Source organism: Lemur catta, chromosome 14 (genome assembly GCF_020740605.2).
Source record: "Lemur catta isolate mLemCat1 chromosome 14, mLemCat1.pri, whole genome shotgun sequence".
Lineage (NCBI taxonomy): Eukaryota > Metazoa > Chordata > Mammalia > Primates > Lemuridae > Lemur > Lemur catta.
In genome coordinates, this window is record NC_059141.1 from 6,575,007 (window position 1) to 6,594,390 (window position 19,384).

Genomic DNA, 19,384 nt, shown 5'->3' on the forward strand with positions numbered 1-19,384 from the left:
CTATTTCAGAGCACCCTGTACCCCAACAGAAAGACTTAGAAAGGTTATACTTGAGCTCAGGCCTTCCAAACCCTGTCCTCTGATTCTGGCCAGGGTGTGGCAGCCCCGCGCGTGTGGCAGTGGTGGCGGGGCCCAGGCTCTGCTGCTTGGCTTCTCACATTGAGTTCCTCGTCACGCACAAGGCAACTCCACACACATTATTGTTTCTTTTTTAGACTTCATGTGTTAAGTGACCACAGGAGAAGCTCCAGAATTTCTAAATTTGGAGGATCTAGGTCCTAGGCAATCTTGCTGGAAGGAGGGGCTTGAGATTTGCTGGGGGCTGAAGCCACCCACCATGACCATCACCAGGTGTCCCCGCTATGCACTGACTGTCACTCTGCGAAGTGTGTCTTGGGCTGTACACTGGCCCAGCACTCCCTTTGGCCTTGACGACCACGCTGGAGGCAGAAGTTTTGGAGCCAAACAGTTGGAGGTTCAACCAGCTCAATCAATTGTTAATTGGATGACCTGCAGCAAGTGACTTTGCTGCTTCTAGTTTCCTCTGCTGTAAGATGGAGGAATGATTCCTCCCTCACAGGGCTTTGGGACGATTGTATCAGTCAGGGACCCAGCAGGAAACAGAGGCACACTCAGATGACACGTGAATTAAGTGAGGTGCAGAGGTATGGGCAGGGATGAGGGGGCAAACAGGTGATATTGAGGCACCAGAGTAGTGACTGCAGGTGCAGGTGGGCAGGAAGTCATTGCTCCCTCGGCCTGCAGAGCTGGAGTTGAAGGTCTCAGGGCAGCACGGAGAGCAGCCACCACCAGGAGCCCTGGGGCCAAAATGGGTGGAGGGCATGGAAGGATTGGGGGGCAGGGGAATAAACACCCAGACATCTCTCTCTCCTCATCTTCCCATCTCCTGCTGGCACCTCCCATTGGCCAATCCCATCAGAAACTAGAGGACAAGGAAACCCAATCCATGAGGGTCAGCCTTTAGGATTCAGAGGAGAGCCGAGGGGGCTGGAGATCGGAGGAGGGGTGAACAGAGAAACCAGCACCACGAAGGGCAGCCGTGATCACTTCTGTAAATTACCCTGCACACCGTCGGTGGCCAAGAAGTGCTGGGTCTCCAGGCCACTCTGCAGGCTCTGGCTGTGCTGAGTTCAGTGTCTCCTGCGCATCCTTTTGCGGGTCCTTAACAGCTTTCACAGCCGCACCTTGCTGTTTACAAATGGAACATCTCGTGCCAAAGCAAGTGTCCCAAAGGTCACATTGAAAATGAAATCACAGAGTAGAGGCAACAGTGAGCAGAGGAATTGAGTTGTAAGACGGACCCGTGAACTGAGCGTACGGCTTATCAAAACATCCCACATCTACAGGGCATGGGAGTAAGAACAAACATGCTGAAAATTAAATATGAAACGGGTAATTATGCAGTAATGAGGTTGAGGACATTACAAAGGACACTGCCATTTAAATCATCACATCTCAACGTAGTAACGAGCAGGGAAAAACCCTCCAGCTTTGTAATTATAATCGCAGTTGCCATAACAACTTAGTATCTCTCTCCCTGTGCATCCATCTCGACTGTATTTTTAGTAATGGCTGTGCCTGAGTATGTATTTCTCTTTATATAGCAGCTAATTTTTCAAATTAATGATCTTTCAAAAAAATTCCCATTTTTATTCTCTCTGGAATTGTAAAAGTCTCGGGGATAATTAGGGAAATGAGCAGGTGTGAAAGTCCCTTATGAAAAATGCTGTGAAAGTATTGATGTCTTGACAATATTTGCTTCCAAAGAATGTTCTCTGGACCTGTACGCTCTATTGTTCCTTGTCAGGCAGCTTAACATAAATCTCCTCTGTGGGGCTCATAAATATTTGAAAAATTATTGGCCATGTAAGGTGTTTGAGGATTATTTGACAAGCACAGATTTATGTTGTATAACAGAAGTTGGCTTAACAGAATCCTCAGTCTAAGGGCCGAATGAATGGACAAACATTGGCGTACCCTGCTCAGTAGAAGTGCACTTAGCAGGTTGTCAGCGGAAGCAAACAATGGGTTGACTTTAAGGAATGCTGTTTGGAGAACTCAGACTGCAGGAGGGATCCCGAGCTGCCATTTTGGTTGCCCAGTTGGCTCCAGCGTCTCACCAGCTGGAGCATCTGGTTCCACATCACTCTCCTAACATCCAAGCAGAGTTGGCACGTTCCCTTTCTCCCCACAGTGTCTACACTCTGGGGAGACACTAACAGCCCTTCCTTAGGGTTCCAGACATGAGTTAAATAGACAAATTATTAGGTTGAGAACAAAAGGGACCCAGAACGCAATACTCTTTGGCTGATGCCAGGAAAGACCTTAGCCAAGATGAGTCATGTAAAAGGAGTTATTGAGAAGTTTCTGCCTTTCTTATACTCTGCTGGTTTCTGCGTAGGATGCAAAATTAGAGGATTATAATAATCACTTGTTTATAAAGGGCTCATAAATGCTGTGCAGGAGACCACACCTTATGGCTGCTGCCCATTGGTGTGTGAAGAGAACTGTCTGGGTGAGTAGGTGACCCTGGACTCTCACCCAGAGGGATGGACCAGGAGATTGTGAGCATTGCGGATTCTTCAGGAGGGCAGCAGCACTGCAGATAGGTGTTTCAGGGAGAACAGCTGGTAGCCTTGAGTCAGGGTGGACTTCAGGTCAGAGGCCAGGGGCAGGGAGAGCTGCTAAGCAAGTGTTCCAATAATCTGCCACAGGGCTCTGAGCGATGGGCGAGGCTGGGACTGCCTGCCGGAACCCAGGAAGAAGCAAATTCAAGAATATGCGCTACAAGAGCCACAGGACTCATTGATCTGTTAGATATATTAGAAGGTGAAGGAGCAGGCAAAGGTCACAGGCAAGTCTGCAGCTAGAAGCTAAGGAACTTGGGACCCTCCAGGGCAGGTAGGCAGGAGTTGGAAAGCAGGATGAGGTTTGCAGACCAAGAGAATGAGGCCAGCTTTGCCACCCCATCCTCCTAAACCTCATCAACTAGGACTGTGCACATTTCCAGGAGAGCAGCCCCAGAGAGAGGGAGTCTGAGGTAGACAAAGGACACTCCAGGAACCGTGCCATTGGCTGCTGTTTTGGGAGAATTGGCGTCAGTGCAATCAATTCTTGTTCTATTTGTTCTGCTTGCTTTAATTATGTGTCTCTTCCAGGAAAACAAACAAACAAGCATTAATAGGGAGAACAGTAATGAGTGGGGCTCATTTCCTGATTCTCGGGATGTGCTGAGAACCACGTTTGGGTGGGACATTCTAGATACTTACCAGACACTCAGTGCACCTGTATGTTATGTTGTTTGCCAAAGAGGTGCCCGGAAAGGAGGAAGTATTTTCAGAACTAATGGGTTTGGGACTACCAAGATTGATGCTGCCTGACTTTAAATACTGGATAAAGGCCGAAGAGCAAGGATTTGTCCCGGCCATCACCGGTTTGCTGTGTGTCCTGGAGTTAGGCTGGGCCTCAGGCTCCTCTGTAACATGGAAGGGAGAAGATTAGTCTTAAATATTAACTGTCAGAATTACTTGAGAAGCTTCTCAGATGAGTGAATGATTGAACCCACACCTCAGGAGATTCTGTAGGTCTGGGTGGGGCCTGGCTGGCTGTCTGCAGGTTTGGCAGTCTCCATGGGCTCTGATGGAGGTGGTGCAGGGCATGCCCTGCCCTGGACAATCTTTGCAGCCCCTGCTGTCCTGGACCTCAGGCGAGCCTCTTGTTGGTGCGTCACACAGCTGGCTGGAACACTGGTGTGCAGCTCGCTGCTGGAGCTGCTTTCTGTCTTGCCAGTGGAGCCCGTGCTGCTGTCTGGAGTGCCTGGCTTCAGATGAAACAGTCCCTGCCAGTGAGCCCTGGGGACAGATCATGGAGGACGGTGGGCGGGGATTCAGAGGGGTCGGGGAGCAGCCCAGCTCAGACTTGCTTGCAGAGTGGGGGGGCGGGGAAAGGGGCCCTTCCCTCCTCTCTCTCCAGAGACCTCTGCTGGCTCTGGGATCTGGGATGTCCTGGGGATTTGATAGGCAGGTCCAAGTCCTCCTAGTCCTCCCAGATGGAACCTGCCTCAGCCTGCAGCCTCCTCCTCTCACTGTGGTCACTGGGAGCCTAGAAGATTGGTCCTAAAGGATGGTCTGCACGAGGACAGAGAGACAAAAATGAGGCTAAGAATGGCAGCTGTCCTGGACCAAGCCCTGCCCACGGTGGCGCTCAGAAGTGACTCCCTCACTCCCAGGGAAATGGGGAGTCCTTGCCCTGGTGCCCGGATGTAGCTCAGTGGCATCCTGGGATCACACCACAGGCCCAAAGAGACTGTGAAGGGGACAGGCCAACCCAGGGTTTGAGTGTCAGTCTGTCCCTGCGGTAGGCATAGCAGCCCCACGAAGTTGTCTATGCCCAAATCCCTAGAACCTGTGAATAAGTTAGGTTAGGTGGCAACATGGACTTTGTAGATGTAATTAAAGTCATCACCTTAAGAGGGGATGATTATTCTGGATTATCTGGGTGGGCCCATCTAATCACACGAGGTCTTAGAAGTAGAGAACTTTCTTGAGCTGAAAGGAGGAAAGACGTGGCAGGAGGGGAACAGATTTGAAGTCGTGAGAGGGACTCTGAATGCCAGTACTGGCTCTGAGGCCTAAGGCCTGCATGCAAGGGGCAGAGAGAGGCCTCCAGGAGCCCGGGGAAAGCACTGGAAGGATGCAGGTGGCCAACAGGAGGAAATACTGGCCTCAGCTGATTTTTAATAAGTAAACTGCACCCCACTCCTACAACTGCAAGGAACTGAACTCAGCCAGTACCCTGAGTGAGCTTGGAAGTTGATTCTTCTCCAGAGGGTCCCCCAAGAAACCCAGCTCCGCTGATCCCTTGATTTCAGCCCAGTGACACCTGCATCTTCTAACCTGCAGAGCCGTGGGATGATAAATAGGTGTTTGAAGCCACTAAGTTTGCCGTAATTTGTTACAGCAGCAATAGAAACCAGTGCAGTCCCTGGTTCCCCGACATCCCAGCATGGAGACTAGAAGCCACAGGGCTTGGGCACCACATAAAGGACCCACACAAAGGTGACTGAGGGTGAGAGGTACTTTCTCAAAAGGTAGTGAGCTGGACGGTCTCTGGCCGAGAACCTGCTCTTTGATGAACCACCAGCCCTCTTGTGAGTCCTGGGATGGCAGCCCTTGGGCTAAATCCACTCTCTCCCAAGGTGCAACAGAATCACAGCCCCAGATGGGAGCACGGGTCTTCCAGGGGCACTAGGCCCGGCCCCCTGGAAACTTTACTCCAAGGAGCCCTGGGGACCTCAGGAATTCCTCATCCACAGTTCCTGAAAGGGGATCGTGGCCAGTGGGGAACGTGCATCTGCGGTGCTGCCTGGGGGTGGTTTCGGACTCTAACTTGCCTTAGGATCTTGGGGACATGTTTCTACACCTGTAAAACGAAGAAATGCACAGCAGGCCTCAAAGTTTCCTTCTAAGATTGAAACTCCTTAAAGTCTCTGGGGAAGCCGCGCCCAGCAGGGCAGCAGGACGGCCAGTCTCGGGGGTCAGAAGGCAGAGGAGGGCTGGAGACAGTCCTTCGGTGGAGGGGCCCCCAACACCTGCCTCCGGGGCTGCCCCGGCGGGGTCTGAGGGGAAAGGGAGGGACGAGGAAGGGCGGGGCCGGCCCCCCTGCGCCCGCCCCGCGCCTCTGCGGGCCCCTCCCCGCCCAGGCCCGGCCCGGCCCTGCCCAGCCCAGCCCAGCCCGCGGGCCGGTCACACGCGCCGCTGGCCGGCCGCCTCCCGCGCCCGGCGAGCCGCGCTGCTGTGTCCCGCGCCCCTGTCCCGCGCCGCCGTCCGCCCGGCGCTCCTGGTGCCCGTGACCCTGCCCGGGGCGCGGGGCGGAGCGGGCATGGCCCGCCGGGGGGCCGCCGCGCCGGCGCTGGCCCTGGCGCTCCTGGCGGTGGCCCTGTCTGGGGTCGGAGCCCAGGGCGCAGCCCTCGAGGACCCCGACTACTACGTGCAGGAGATCTGGAGCCGCGAGCCCGAGCCTGAGCCCTTCTCACCGCCGCTGCCCGCCGGGGCCGGGGCGGAGGAGCGGGAGCCGCGCCCTCCGGAGCCCAAGCCGCCCAAGAGGGCCACCAAGCCCAAGAAAGCTCCCAAGAGAGAAAAGCTGGCTCTGGAGATGCCTCCACCAGGTAACTTTCTGCGCAGGGCGGCCCGAGGCGACGCCCGTGGTTGCGTGCCTCAAGGGGACAGCTGGCTTCCCGGCCTGAGTGTCTGGGACGAGTGAGCCCGCGAACCGACCATCACTGCCACGGCCTCCGCAGAGACAGCACCTGCGCTTCCCGCCGGCCCCTCCCAGCTCCGCAGAACTTGACCTTGACCCGCTTCCCAGCTCTGGCTCTATCTGCCCGGTAGAGAGGGAGCCGTGCGGTTGGGAAGCTGCCAAGGGAGCCGGGTCCCTCTGCCCCAGCTTGAAATCTCCTGGGGAAAGGAGCTCTCTGCAGAAAACTTTTTCCTTTTCTACACACTTCTTCAGTTTTCTTGCGGCGCTTTCTTGAGAGTGAATTTTCGACTTGGTGATGTGAATGGCTGGCCTGTTTTGGCAGATAACCTTCTGGGGAGAGCTCTGAGTGGGCCTTTACCCAACCTGTGTCCCCGCAGCTCCTCCTCCCCCTTCAGCGTGTCCCTGGAATCCTCTGCCCCGCTGGGCTGGATGGCTGGGCTGGATGGCTGGGCTGGATGGGGAGCCCATGCCTGGTCTCTGCTGCAGCCCGGACCCCAGAGCTGCAGAAAGGGCTGACTTCTATCCATCCTGACGCCCTTCTCAAATCCATCCTCAGTCTCTGCCAGGCCTGTCCTGGGGAAACTACTTCTGCTGGGTTTGTTACACACCTTGGGAAGTGTGCCTTTCTATTAGTTGTTCCAAGTGTTCTTTGCTCCAATTGCAGGGGGCTGCAGGTCTAGTATTGCAAGAGAGGGGAGGGGAGCGAGCAGGACTGTGGCCAAATTCTCCTGCCTTGCAGTGGCTTTCCGGAAAGGAGATTTTTTTTATGTACCACCATGACAGAGCTCTGGGCACAGAAGGCATCATCTTTGTTTGGATAAACCACTCATGACAGTCAGCAGGCAGGAAGGTGGTGGGCTGGGGACCCAGAACTCTTGAAAGGGTGGGCCCATCTGCGTACCCGATTTGCACATGCGCGGAGGCCTTGTCGTGTTTCAATCTGTGGGCAACTTGGAATCTACAGGCATTTGTGTGAGTTGTAAAACAGCCCTGAACAGAACCAGCCAGAATTTCCAGTGTTTCAGGAGGAGTTATGGGGATTAAGGTGTATAAAGGCCACAGTGGTTCAACCACAGGAGTGGGAGTGGGAAGAGACACTTGTATTTGTAGGATGTCACTGTGACTGTTAGGAGCTTTATGTTCAATCATCTCATTTACTCCTTTCAGTGGCTCTGGAGGGTGGGTGTTCTTGTATTTCTGATGAGGAACCTGAGGCTCAGACAGTTTAAGTAACTTGTGGAGTGTCACTTGCTGGCTTGGGAGATTTGAAAGCCTTTCTCCTGTGTTTCTCACCTCGAGGCCTTTTTGGCTAGGTCGTTTGAACCAAATATGCATGTATTCTTGTTTTGTAGGGTCTAGTCTGGGTTTAACCCAGCACTGGGCATGGCAGGGTGGGGTGGGTAGTAGATGCATGTGTTGGGTTCTGGTCGTCACTGGGGTGGTGGCAGGAGGAAAAGTGGGAGAAGCCCCAGATTGGGGTGTGAAGACCATGCCTAACACCCAGGTTGAGGGCTCATGGCTCAGCTTCCTGAACCACAACTGTGGCAGCTGTGAACAGGAAGTCTAGAGCTTCACTTTGTCAATTGCTATGAAGGCCTTTCACCAGCAGCTTCCGGGGTGCCTGCCAGCTTATGGTTGTGCTGGTCCTGTGAACCTTCATTTGCTCCACAGGTGGTTACCACGAGCCTGCTTAGCACCAGTGTCTGGGTGAAGTCCTAGGATAGAGAGCGAAAGACAGCCCTGCTCCCCGCCCTCATGGAACTCCTAGCAGTTAGGGTTGCACGGAAGTGTGGGGTGTTAATGAGATGAGTACGGAGGGGAGCTCACTTGGTCTTGGGGCTTGGGCTATGCTTCCCGGGGCTTCATTGTTCTGGGGACTCTGACTGGTGGCCAGCCATCGTTCCCAAGATAGCTTTCTTTCCCTACAGAAAACAGCTCAGAAAGTCATGGCCTGGCCTCAGCAGTGTCCACAGGCTGATGTGTCTGCAGACTTAGATGGTACAATGGGGAGGTGACTCTCCTTAGTCCTTTGAGCATCAGCACTTGCCAGCCTTGGACTGGGGTCTCTGAAGGAGAAATCAGGGTGCAACCTCATTTGCAAGAAAAAGGTTGTTTGCTTTTGGAACATCATCTTGCAGGTAGAAACAGGGCTGTGGAGCGAGGAAGCCTATTGATTCCCGGTGAATAGCCACTTCCCCTGCAGGAAATGGGCTGCCCAGCCCTGGCATTCGCATGGATCAACAAGCCCCAAAGGGATAACAGGCCCTTGGAAATTCTAGAGACTCAGATCAGAGGCCTCAGTGGGGGAACTGCCTCTGCCTCCAGGCCTGCCGCTGTTCAGCCACCTTTCTAATGAATTGCGACAAGCCAAGTGTGACATTTTTCTTATACTTTTAACTGTCTTTTTTTTTTTTTGGGTGTTTGGTCAGAGGAACCCACCACTCTGGACCCCAAGTGGAGACGTAGGGGAGACACTTACGAATGACCTTCATTAGGGAAGTCAGTGATAGTTCTGTGCAGTGAAACTGCACTAGGAGAAAATTATTTTTTCCCATGTTAAGTGGTGGCTAAATCTGAGGGCAAGTTCTTGTTCATGGCAAGCTTCTCACAGTGAGCTGCCTGACCTCTGTTCACACATTTCCGTGGAGGGGCTCTCACCGTTCATTGGATGAACAGTGCCGATTGCTAGAATGCTCTTCCTCATATGAACCTGACAACTTGTTTCTCTCTAATTCCATTTTTTCAGCTGTTTCTAGTTGAATTCCACAGTTTCTAGATCCCTGCAGTTGGAGTGACTGGGGCCCAGGAGTGAGTCTCAGGTCTCCAGTTTTTATTATGCTAGGGTTAAGGATCAGGTAAGGGGCCACATTTTGGGCATGCAGGTAGATTTGGGGTGTGCTTACTTTTCGTACGATCTCCACATTTATGACCTTAGTTTGTAGCCATGCTCTTTTTGGAGAAGAAAATAGAACTGAGATTAAACTATAGCTTTATAACTCACCTTTTCCCTCCCACTTGGCAGTAACAAACAAACAAAATAATAAACTGAATTATTGGTTCGAATAAGTGATTTGAAGATTTTTTGTTCCTTCTGCCTTCATTGCACATTGGGTTAGAAGTAGGCTTGGATATGTGGCCTTTAAATTTGGGTTCCTCTTGGTGCTTTGTTCATCGCTTTCTTCAAGCATGGCAAGAATGCACCACTGTTAGAATATGCCCAAACCCGCATCCCGGCCTGAGTCCTGAGCCCACGGAATTTGCAGGGTTGGCATCAAGCCACGTTTGTTTGTATGTCTGTGCCCAGAATCATTGAGTTTGCATTTTGTACAGTGTTCTGCTCCAGTGGTGGGGGAAAATCACCAAAGAGTTGTTATTTGAGCATATTTAGTTGTAAACAAAGCCCTTTCTGTTGTGTGTGCTGCAAACCAGTTGGTGGAAAGGGCTTCACATTTAAGCTTTGCTTCATCTCTTTTCAGAGCGTTTTGCAGTGTTTGGCTTTTGGATGGAAATGTCTTCTCTTGGGCAAAGCTGGAGTGTGAGGATTAGGAGAATGTGTTTGTAAATATTTCAATATGTATTTTTAAAAACATTCACAATGCTATTAGTACACCTAAACAGTTAACACGAAATCCTTAATGCCAGATTATATGGTCACTTTAAGAGTTAAATCCAAAGTGTTTTATCCAGGTAGACTCCCTAGAAAATTCCAAGGGAAAGGACGTCGTTTCCTGTACATTAGCAAGAGGCTTTCTAAGACGCCACCTCCCTTTCCAGAATGCTTTCCAAAGTCAACTACTAATTCTGGCACGTTCCCTCCTGACTGTGCCCACGGCTCTAGAAACCAGGGCTCGTGCATGGATAATAAAGGAGGACACACCCACATGTGGGGAAGCTGGCTTGGACGCTGTGGTTCTTAAAAATAGCCACTGTGCCCCAAGTGCCTGTGCCTGCGGCTCTCACGGGGGTTGATGCCTTTAGTGCTGGGACAACGCAGCCTGGCCTCTGGAGCTTGGATTTTTGAGGTGGGGGTCTCCTCTGGATGTCCCTGGGGGGCCAGGGAGCCTGAGCTCTCGGGCTTGGTGCTACTAGCAATGGCTTCGCCCTCTGTAACCCTCTCGGGGCCCGGCTACTGCAGCTGCTGGTCTGGGATCACAAGACTCACGAAATTACGGTTTCTTTGGATGGCCATGTGGAAGGGCTGGGTCCACATGTGGCTGGCAGCCAGCTGGCTGCTCATTGGGCATCATGGGATGGTTGGCATGGCACAAAACACCTTCAAATGTTAATTCAAGGCTCTGATGTCAGAGATTTGTGTGGAATACCTGATCTTTGCAAGGCATGTGTAGATGATCCACATGAAGTTTGTTCAGGATTCAGAGAGAGCTGGGGTCAAAGTCTGGCTCTGCCATTCACAGGCACGTGTGACTTCTCCAAGCCCCACTTCCTCACTGTGGTGTGGGAACAACGGTAACCCAAGTGTCCCAGGCAGGTGTGCGGTGGGGTGGGTCAGTGCCCAGCCTCCCACCCTCTGGAGGGGCAGCTCACAGGCACCTTCTGCCCAGTTCCTCGGATGCCACAGCCTGGTCAAGTCCCCGTGGGCCTGCCAGACACCGCAGCCTAGGTTGTTGGTGTTTTCTTTCCCCTTTCTCTCTCCCTTTGCCTCTTCACTGCTGCTACGTGAAATCCTCTCTCAGATACAGTGCTGTGCCCAAGGCCTTCTTGTCTCGGGCTCTGTTTCCAAGTGGAACCCCAGCTGGGATGGGCAGATACAAATGGGGCCTTGCACGGTGCAGGCACATGCCCACCTGCCTTGCTACCAGGTGTCTCTTCCAGGCAAAGGACTCTATTTGGGTGCAAAACAGGAAAGTGGCTGCTGGCTGTGCTGAGAGTGGGAGTGGTGGCCACTAAGGCACCGTGGTACTAGCTGACCCCGCTGGTCCCTCAGGCCCTAGGTCTGATGGAGGCTGTGTCCTCCGCAGCAACGTCTGGCCCAGAGCAGGCGAGGGCTGACCAGGCTGGCTGCCCAGAGAAGACACAGTGGAGAGGGCTGGTGGGGGGCATCTTGATTGATTGATTGCTTAATTGATCCACCCGGTCGCCCTGGATCCTTGCTCCTCTGGGAGGTGACTGTCCTTAGAATTGGATGAGGGCACAGGTGGTTCCTGCCCATGTGGTGGCCCTTTCCGTGCTAACGTTGCATGAAGCAGGCGTTTCTAACTGATTTCACCTGCGGAGTCCCCCTGGCTCTCCCTGCGTGAGGGTCCCAGGAGATCCTCGCGTGTCTGCGGTGAGTAGGAAGCTGTGGTTATCGTCTGTCCTGAGGCCGTGAGGCTGCATTTCTGGGGAGCTCCCGAGAACACGTTTGGTTGTTTCTTCCTCCTGATGTGAGTTCCTTAACCAGAAGCAGGCAAGGACCTCAGAGCCCTGGGCAGATCCTTCAAAAGCGGGAATGTACGGCCTGCTTGACTGGAATTTCCTGGGGAAAATGCAAAAATGCAGCAAACCATGTTTTTCAGCTTCTGGGGGGTGCTACTGTAAGGTCTTTGTATAGAGAAGGGAAAAAATAGTTTTCTATTAACCAAGAATTATATTTACCACCGGGGACCAGAATAGAACACGTGGCCTGCATTCAGTTTGCCACTTTTAAGGAATTCTGTTTTGTCACACGGCCCAGACGGAGACGTTGATTTGGTTCCGGCTCCCCCATCGCTCCTGCCTCTTAACTTTCTCCTTTCATCTGTGCAACCATATGCTGCCTTTCCTGTCGGAAGAGAGGAAGGGGCTGCAAAGGGGGGTGCTCTGTGCAGTCTGGGAAGGGCCCAGATTTGGAGGCATTCTGCAGCTCTGTCGCCTCCTGGCTCTGTCGGTGACCTTGGCAGGTCTCTTCTCCCGTCTGAGCCCCCGTGTACCTGTAAATGATCCTCATGAGGAACTTCCTGCCCTCAGGGGGTCCTTGCCAAGACTGGATGTTAGAACCGATGTGGAAATGCCTTGTAAATTGTGAATCACGCTGCACACATCAGCTGTCACTCTTCCAGCAGCTGGAGCAGTGCTTTGTGGCATGTGGGCTCGATGGCAGTATTCACAGTGAGAAGATAAAAGCCGTCTTTGTTCAGTGACACTACAGGTCAGGTGCCATTTGTCCCATCCTTGGGGAAGTCTGTTCTCCACATGTTGCCCCCTGGGGGGATCAAACTCTCCTGGGTAGCAGGACATTTGCCAGACATCTGGACCTTTACTGGGGGTCGCAGAGCTGGGTTTTCTCATGGCCTGGATCTGCATATGGTGTAGTGTTGGGGTGCTACCTGGGGTGTGGTGTCGGGGTGCTACCTGGGCTGTGGTGTCGGGGTGCTGCCTGGGGTGTGGTGTCGGGGTGCTGCCTGGCCCGTGGTGTCGGGGTGCTACCTGGCCCGTGGTGTCGGGGTGCTACCTGGGGTGTGGTGTTGGGGTGCTGCCTGGGCCGTGGTGTTGGGGTGCTACCCGGGCCATGCTCTCTGACTCTCACTCTCCCTGCTTGTCCCTCTGGAGGCTCCGGAGAGGCTGCCCTGACAGAGAAGGCTTGCCATGAATGCTGACTGCTGGGGAGGGCTGGAATGCAACATTCTTTCCCAGAACTTTGGCTTTTTCCTCATGTATTCTATAATTTTTTTTTTTTTGTAAAACATCTTATCTTTCTGCCAAATTAGACTCAGCATTATCAAAAGTTATGCCACCTATTTTGCCAAACAACCACGGTTTTTACAGACTCTTTTGGAGGTGGCCTTCTCCGATGGTTTTCCTGCCAGCCGTGACGTTCCCGCCCACCGGAATGGGCCACACGCCGACATGGCATCAAGGCTGATGTGACGTGTCCAGGTCTCTGGGTCAGCCTTTCTCCTCTGGCTTTTATGAAAGTTTTTGCTTTATCGGCTTGAAGACCCTAATCAGGGCACTTAATTTTGTGGGTTTTTTTTCAGCTTACGTGAAAAATGAAAGGTATTTCCAGCAGGCATCACCTCAGAACATAACAAAAAGAGGATTTCTCTTGGCTGAGCCCAATATACCCTTTGAATTTCTTGAAGATTTAAGGTTTTCTTAATAAGTATACTTTTTTGGGGGGCGGTGACCATAGATTAATCTGAAATGATTTAATTGGCACAATCTACTAGCTGTTTTTGGTATTTCAACTTGCTTTTTAAAATCCAAACTAAGTGTTTTTCTCCACAGACCTGCCCACCTCTTGTTTTTGTCTGTTTGGTCATCCCTGCCTTGCTGGTGGTCTGTTCGTTTGTTCATTCCTTCATCGCACCTCTGAGGTCCCCGGCTCTGGAGACAGAGCCGTGAGCAAAGCCAGTCCCTGCCCTCATGAACAGACACTTCCCGATGCCACTGTGCTGCAGGACAGGCGTGCAGAGCTGCCGGGGGGGCTGCCGACGCCCTGCCCAGGTGTTCCTTCCCGCAGGTACACCTGTCTTCCAGCTGCGGGGAGTCTCAGCCATGGGTGGCTCACAGCTGCTCCCACCTCTGCAAAAGTGCCCTAGGGAGGCTGCATCTCCCATTCCCCTGTTGGTCAGTTTGTAGCCAGAGGCCAAGTGCAGTAGAGACGGCAGCCCTTCGTTTCAAGTGGGAGCAACTCTGTGTGCAGTTGCTGCCCCAGAGCTCCCCCCAGATCTGCCGAGCCAGACTCACGCCAAGACCGCAGCCTTGCTGAGCTCCTTGCCTGACCCCGTGCTCCTCACCTCCCTCTCTCCCTCCTTCCCTCGATGCGTCATGTGCACCCAAACCCCTGCATCAGGCTCTGCTTAGAGGCACCTTGGCCCAAGACAGGTGCTATTAGAGCCCATCAAAGGAGGATTTGGTTCTGGTGGGGAGGTCAGGAAAACCAGTTTAAGGAGGTGGTGCCAGAGCTCAGATTTACAAGATCTGCAGGAGCTACTTAGCTCGGGAGTGAAGGGACGGGCACTCCGGGAAGAGGAGCAGCACGTGCAACTCTGTGGTGGGGAGGAAGCATGACTGAAGGCTGAGAGGAGGCCAGTGTTGCTGGAGCAGAGAGAGGGGAGCTCAGGGTGAGAAGCAGCTGGGAGGTCAGCAGGAGTGTGGCAGACGGGCCTCCCAGGCCACCGCAAGGAGGCTTTCCCACTAGGGGCAGCATCATCGCACACAGGGACCACGCCAGGGCCCGGGAGGGTGGGGTGGCAGAAGCCCAGCATGGCGCGAAATGCTAGCTCTGGACTTCCGCTTCCTGTCCCAGCAATTATATATGCTATCCCTGGGCCTCAGTCAGGGTCAAATGTACTGCGCACAGCATTCTGCAATCTCACCGTGGTGACAGCTTGCACAGGTGTACACTGTTTTCATTAGGCGTGTTTATTGTCCTAGGTGTTTATAATAACGTGCTTCCTTCCCTTTAATCAGAGACCCCTCGGAGTCCAAGGCACCATGTTGGGGTCAGGGGAGCAGAGGGGGAGATGGCTGCTGTGCAGGAGAGGATGGTTGAGTTCTCGGCAACCTGAGCCTTCCCTGACTTATGTGGAAGTAAAGGCATCTCTCTCTCTCCCTTTTAGGTAAAAAAAACAACAGAAAAGGCATGAGAACCAAGAGCTCTGAGAAGGCTGCCAACGATGATCACAATGTCCCTGTGGCCCATGAAGATGTCAGAGAGAGTAAGTGAGGCTCCCAGAGAGCCCCTGCCCCGGTCCTCTCACCTGTCCGGGGAGGGTGGGAGGGCGCAGGCCCTGGTGCAGCAGCCCGACTACAGATTCCCTGGCGTGGGGCTGCAGGGGGCTGCTGTCTATTCTTACCCGTCGTGCGGGCTGAGAACTTCCCGGCAGCGTCTGTAGCACATCAGATCCCACAGCCAGGTTTTCCCGATTGATTCGACTAAAGTCATTTCTGAATTTCCTGGAGCTCTGGGTTGCTTTCCCCACCTCTCCCTCCTCGAAGACAACATTGTTTCCTTTCTTGTGGAACCACTTAGCTGCCCACAGCCTTGGGTGTGCATTTCTTATTTCTCATCCTGGCCCTGAAGCCTCGGAGCTCAGAGATCAAGTCTTCTGCTTCCAAAATATGCAGTGCTAGGCCTGGTGTCTTACAGTCACGTGAACATATTGGGCCTTTACTTACCTACCTTAGAATGTTCAAAGGTATTAGTTCTAGACTCATGAGTAAGCTCTGAGCCCGCTAGCTATGGCTATTACTATTATTGTATCTTTATTATTCTAAACTGTGGTGTCCAGGATCATATTTCTGCTAATATTAGTAATAGCAGCCACTTATTGAGCACTTCTGTAGTTGCCAGGCACTTGGCCCAATATTTGACATCTCTCAGGGCCCCTCTGAGTGGGTATTATCATTGTGGCATAGTAGGTGTTATTATTATTGTCATCCATATCTTACAGATGAGGAAAATGACTTGGTAACGGGGCAATTTGCCTAGGATTATGCAGCTTGTAAGTGGCACAACAGGGATTTGAACCCAAGATTTTCTCATTCTAGACTTTTTTGCTTTGCAATATGAGCTGCTCAAAATAAACAGTGCGTTTCACAAATTTGCATTTGCAGAGGCAGGACTCATTTCCTGCTGACATGCGAGCCCGTAAGCCGTGTAACAGAGCTGGTTGTCACAGAGGGAACTGCATGTTTCCTTAGACACAAGGTAATGCATGAAGCTGTGCTTCTAACCAAGAGTTCGCCATCAGAGGAATCACAGAGATGACTAAAGTACCTGCTAAGACACAAGCAGAGTCAACAACAGTGAACTTCTGCCGTCACTCACCCAGTGTAAAGTACATTCCATCTTAGAGTGGGCAGGCGTGTACTGTACCCATCGAGAGGATTCCGTATATTTAGGAGAGTGTATGCACGAGGCGCGGTGCCGGGCTGTGTTGCTGCTGATTCACCCTGATGGTGTGGTGCTTTGGCGGCTCACCTGAATGGGGGCAATGGGACTGCCCACCTGGAGTGGCCTTGGACGTTGACTTTTTGTGCTCTTGCCCGAGCAGGCTGACACGGGACCAGCTGTTTCTTTAGGATCACAAATGCCACTTGGCTAAGGCGGCTTTGAGTGTTGGCCTCGCCTCTCTGGGTTCTTGCTGCCATCAGCTCTGGGCCTGGTAGTTCTTCATTGTCTTGTTCATTCTTAAATGCTTTCACACATATCTGAAAACATATTTTGTCCAGATTTTTTTAGTAGCTTCCGCAGAGGGTTGGTTTGAATTATATTAGTTCTTCATTACCAGAATTGGATGTTATTGAAATTCTGGGAAGGATTTTCAGAAGGATTTTGGAAGGGCCATTTCTATACACACACACACTGGCATCTGAACTTGATTCCTTTTCTGCCACAGATACATCCTCTCCACATACCCCACCCTGCACCAGCCCACTCAGGCTGTCCCCTGACCTTGGCCTTGCAGCTCTGTCGGGTTAGGGTCGCTGTTCTCAAAGGCAGCCAATGTGGCTCTGATTCACTGAATGCTCTAGATGTCATTTTTAGCCTGTGAAACTTCTTCTATTAAAGAAAAAAAGGAGGGGTTGAGGACAATTAAGGACAAAAGCAACTGGCGGATCTCTGATGTGTGGATGATGGCCGTGGTGGCGGTGCACGCGGTGGCAGGGTGGTGTAGCAGTGAGGGGCAGAGGCCTGCGGTCAGGGCTGAGCAAGTGGGGCCTCAGGTGTGCACTGGGGCGTTTTCAGGACCCTGAGTCCATCCGTCTCTTAGCACCTCTTGGGGTTGCACTAGGGGGCCTCAAGGGACATGTGGCAGAATGTTGGGGTGCTGCAGATGCCAGCTGCGTCACGGTCAAGGTGGTGGTCAGTGCAGATGTTAACCACATCGTGTTGTGTGAGTGGATGGCATTATAAACGTTGTCTCTAATGTGGAAGTCCCCCTTGGGGAACGTCCACTCTAAGGGAGAGAATATGTCCGTGGCTGTCATTGTGAGTAAGGAACAGCGTCCGCTGTGGCAAGTATCCAAGATACATTCTGGATGTTGTTCTATGACAGTTTATGAAGTTGGTTGAGTCATTGCTCTAATTCTTCACCTTTCCCCATGTCCTCACCCTTTGCCATGTGTTAATAACTTTTCAGTTCCTTTTTCAAAACATAAAAGTCCCTTGGCTTTGGGCTGGTCCATGTGCCTTGTTTAGGCCAACAGACTAAGGTGAGGGGACCATGTGCTCGTTCTGAGCTGAGGTTTGCTTGTTTCATTTGCCTTGTGGGCCTCGGCCATCTCCGTGAGAAGAATGTGCACCCCTGGACCACTGGTCCAAGGGGGCTGAGCCATGAGTGGAACAGACAGGGCCCAACCTGCAGCCCAGGGCCACCCAGCTGAGCCCAGCTGATCTACAGACGCCTGAGAAGTAAATGCTGATTGTGTGCTATTAAGAGCCTGGGGCTGTTTGTTACACAGCAATAGCTGACCAATACAATGAAGATAAAGACTAGCCTTGTTTTTCCAAAAGATTCCATGACGTTTTATAATTTAACCACCTAATGACCCACATTTAGGTTGTTTCTAATCTTTTGCTGCTATAACAGCCTTGTAGTGAAATTACCATATGCCCTTGTTATTTACCATGCTTTGATTGCAGACTATTTCCTACTTAGCAATTCCCACCATGATCTGGCCCATTTCTGGCATTGGCTTCCCCTTTTTCTCAGCCAGGTGGGGGCTTGTTTCTCACACGTGTCCTGTGCTTTGATCTCTGCTCACACGTTCTCTCTGCAGGGAATTGGACGGGCTTCTAAGTTAGTGACTGAGAGGGCAGCTGTGACATCAGATTCTATACTCACTGGCTGCCGAGACTCTGGATGAGTTACTCACTTCTCTGTGACTCAGTTTCCTCCTCTGTAATGTAGGGATAATATCCTCTTTATAGGCATATTGTGGAGATTAAATAATGTCTGCAGAGTATAGCACACACAGCACATAGTAAACTCTCAGCAAATGTCAGCTATGATTTTGATTTGCTATCTTGTGATTTTTTTGTGCTTTAGAACAGGGATTGGCAAACTTCTTTAAAGGATCAGATTATAAATATTTTATGCTTTATTGGTTAAGAGGCAAAATCAAGGATATTATGTAAGTACTTACATAGCCATTTAAAGTATCATCCTTAAAATATGTAAAATTGACTTTTATGTCATGGATCATCCAAAAGCAGGTGGTGGGCTGGCTTTGGCCCTCACAGGGGCTGTAGTTTGCCATCCCTGCCTTAGAACTTAAGTGTTCTGCAAATGCTGCTCCCAGGAAGCCTTCCCTGATTACCTCTCTTTTGCTTTCCTAGTCCCCGTCCCCTCCTCTCTCACGTCATACTGATTCCTCTGCACAGCGCTTTGGTTCTGAGAGGCTGTGAGTGCTTCAAACTTCTGGGCTCAAACGATCCTCCTGCCTCTGCCTCCCAAAGTGCTGGGATTTTTAATTTATTTTTCTATACTCCATCGACAAAGACCCCAGTTCAAAAAGAATAGATTTTTCCTTGTGGGTTTTAATTCCATCTTTGCATTTTTAGCTTTCTTGATATTTGGGCTTATTTTAAGTATTTTGTATTTATCCATTTTTTTTTCACTTTAGCATTGTTTTTTATGGCAAGTGGAAGCCACATCTCTTGGATGAACAATTTCTGGATAAAATAGTTTCCTGACTATTACATCAAATCTCTTTCAAAGTTACATTATTTCTCCGACTCTTTTGGATGGTGTGCCTCTTTTTATGTTCTTTTTGTGGCATTTTTGTTCCTCAGAGACTACACATTAGTGTGTGTTCTCTCCTCTTCTTTGAATGAGGCAAGATCCAGCCAGATCTTCTCTGGGACGGGCAGTCTAGCCTTTCCTCGATCTATAAATGTTGGCCAGGTCGACATGCGGATCCCCTAGTACAGGCCAGTGCCCGGTTTCTAGCAGTCTTTTGGCTTTTACATATTTTTGCTCTTCTAAGGTGTCAATTTCGAGCCTCCCTCCTGCTCCCAGCCAGTAACTACTACCCCTGCTCCTTCTCAAAGATAAACTCCGTCAGAGACTACTTTTGCCTGGTTTTGAAGTTAATAAAATTCATGGGATCATACTCTGTATACTCTTTTGTGTCTGACTTCTTGTGCTCAATATTATATTTTTGAAATTCATGC

General features: G+C 51.4%; 1 protein-coding gene across 1 annotated transcript in view; it reads left to right on the forward strand.

Moving 5' to 3' along the window:
* Positions 1-5,612: 5,612 nt before the first annotated feature.
* Positions 5,613-19,384, forward strand: part of CPXM2 (carboxypeptidase X, M14 family member 2) — an 89,689-nt gene continuing 75,917 nt past the window's right edge. Inside the window, exons 1-2 of the mRNA XM_045568028.1 lie at positions 5,613-6,187; positions 14,823-14,921. Of these exons, the coding sequence (XP_045423984.1) occupies positions 5,902-6,187; positions 14,823-14,921 (385 nt within the window). The 5' untranslated portion in view covers positions 5,613-5,901. The remainder of the gene's footprint in view (positions 6,188-14,822; positions 14,922-19,384) is intronic.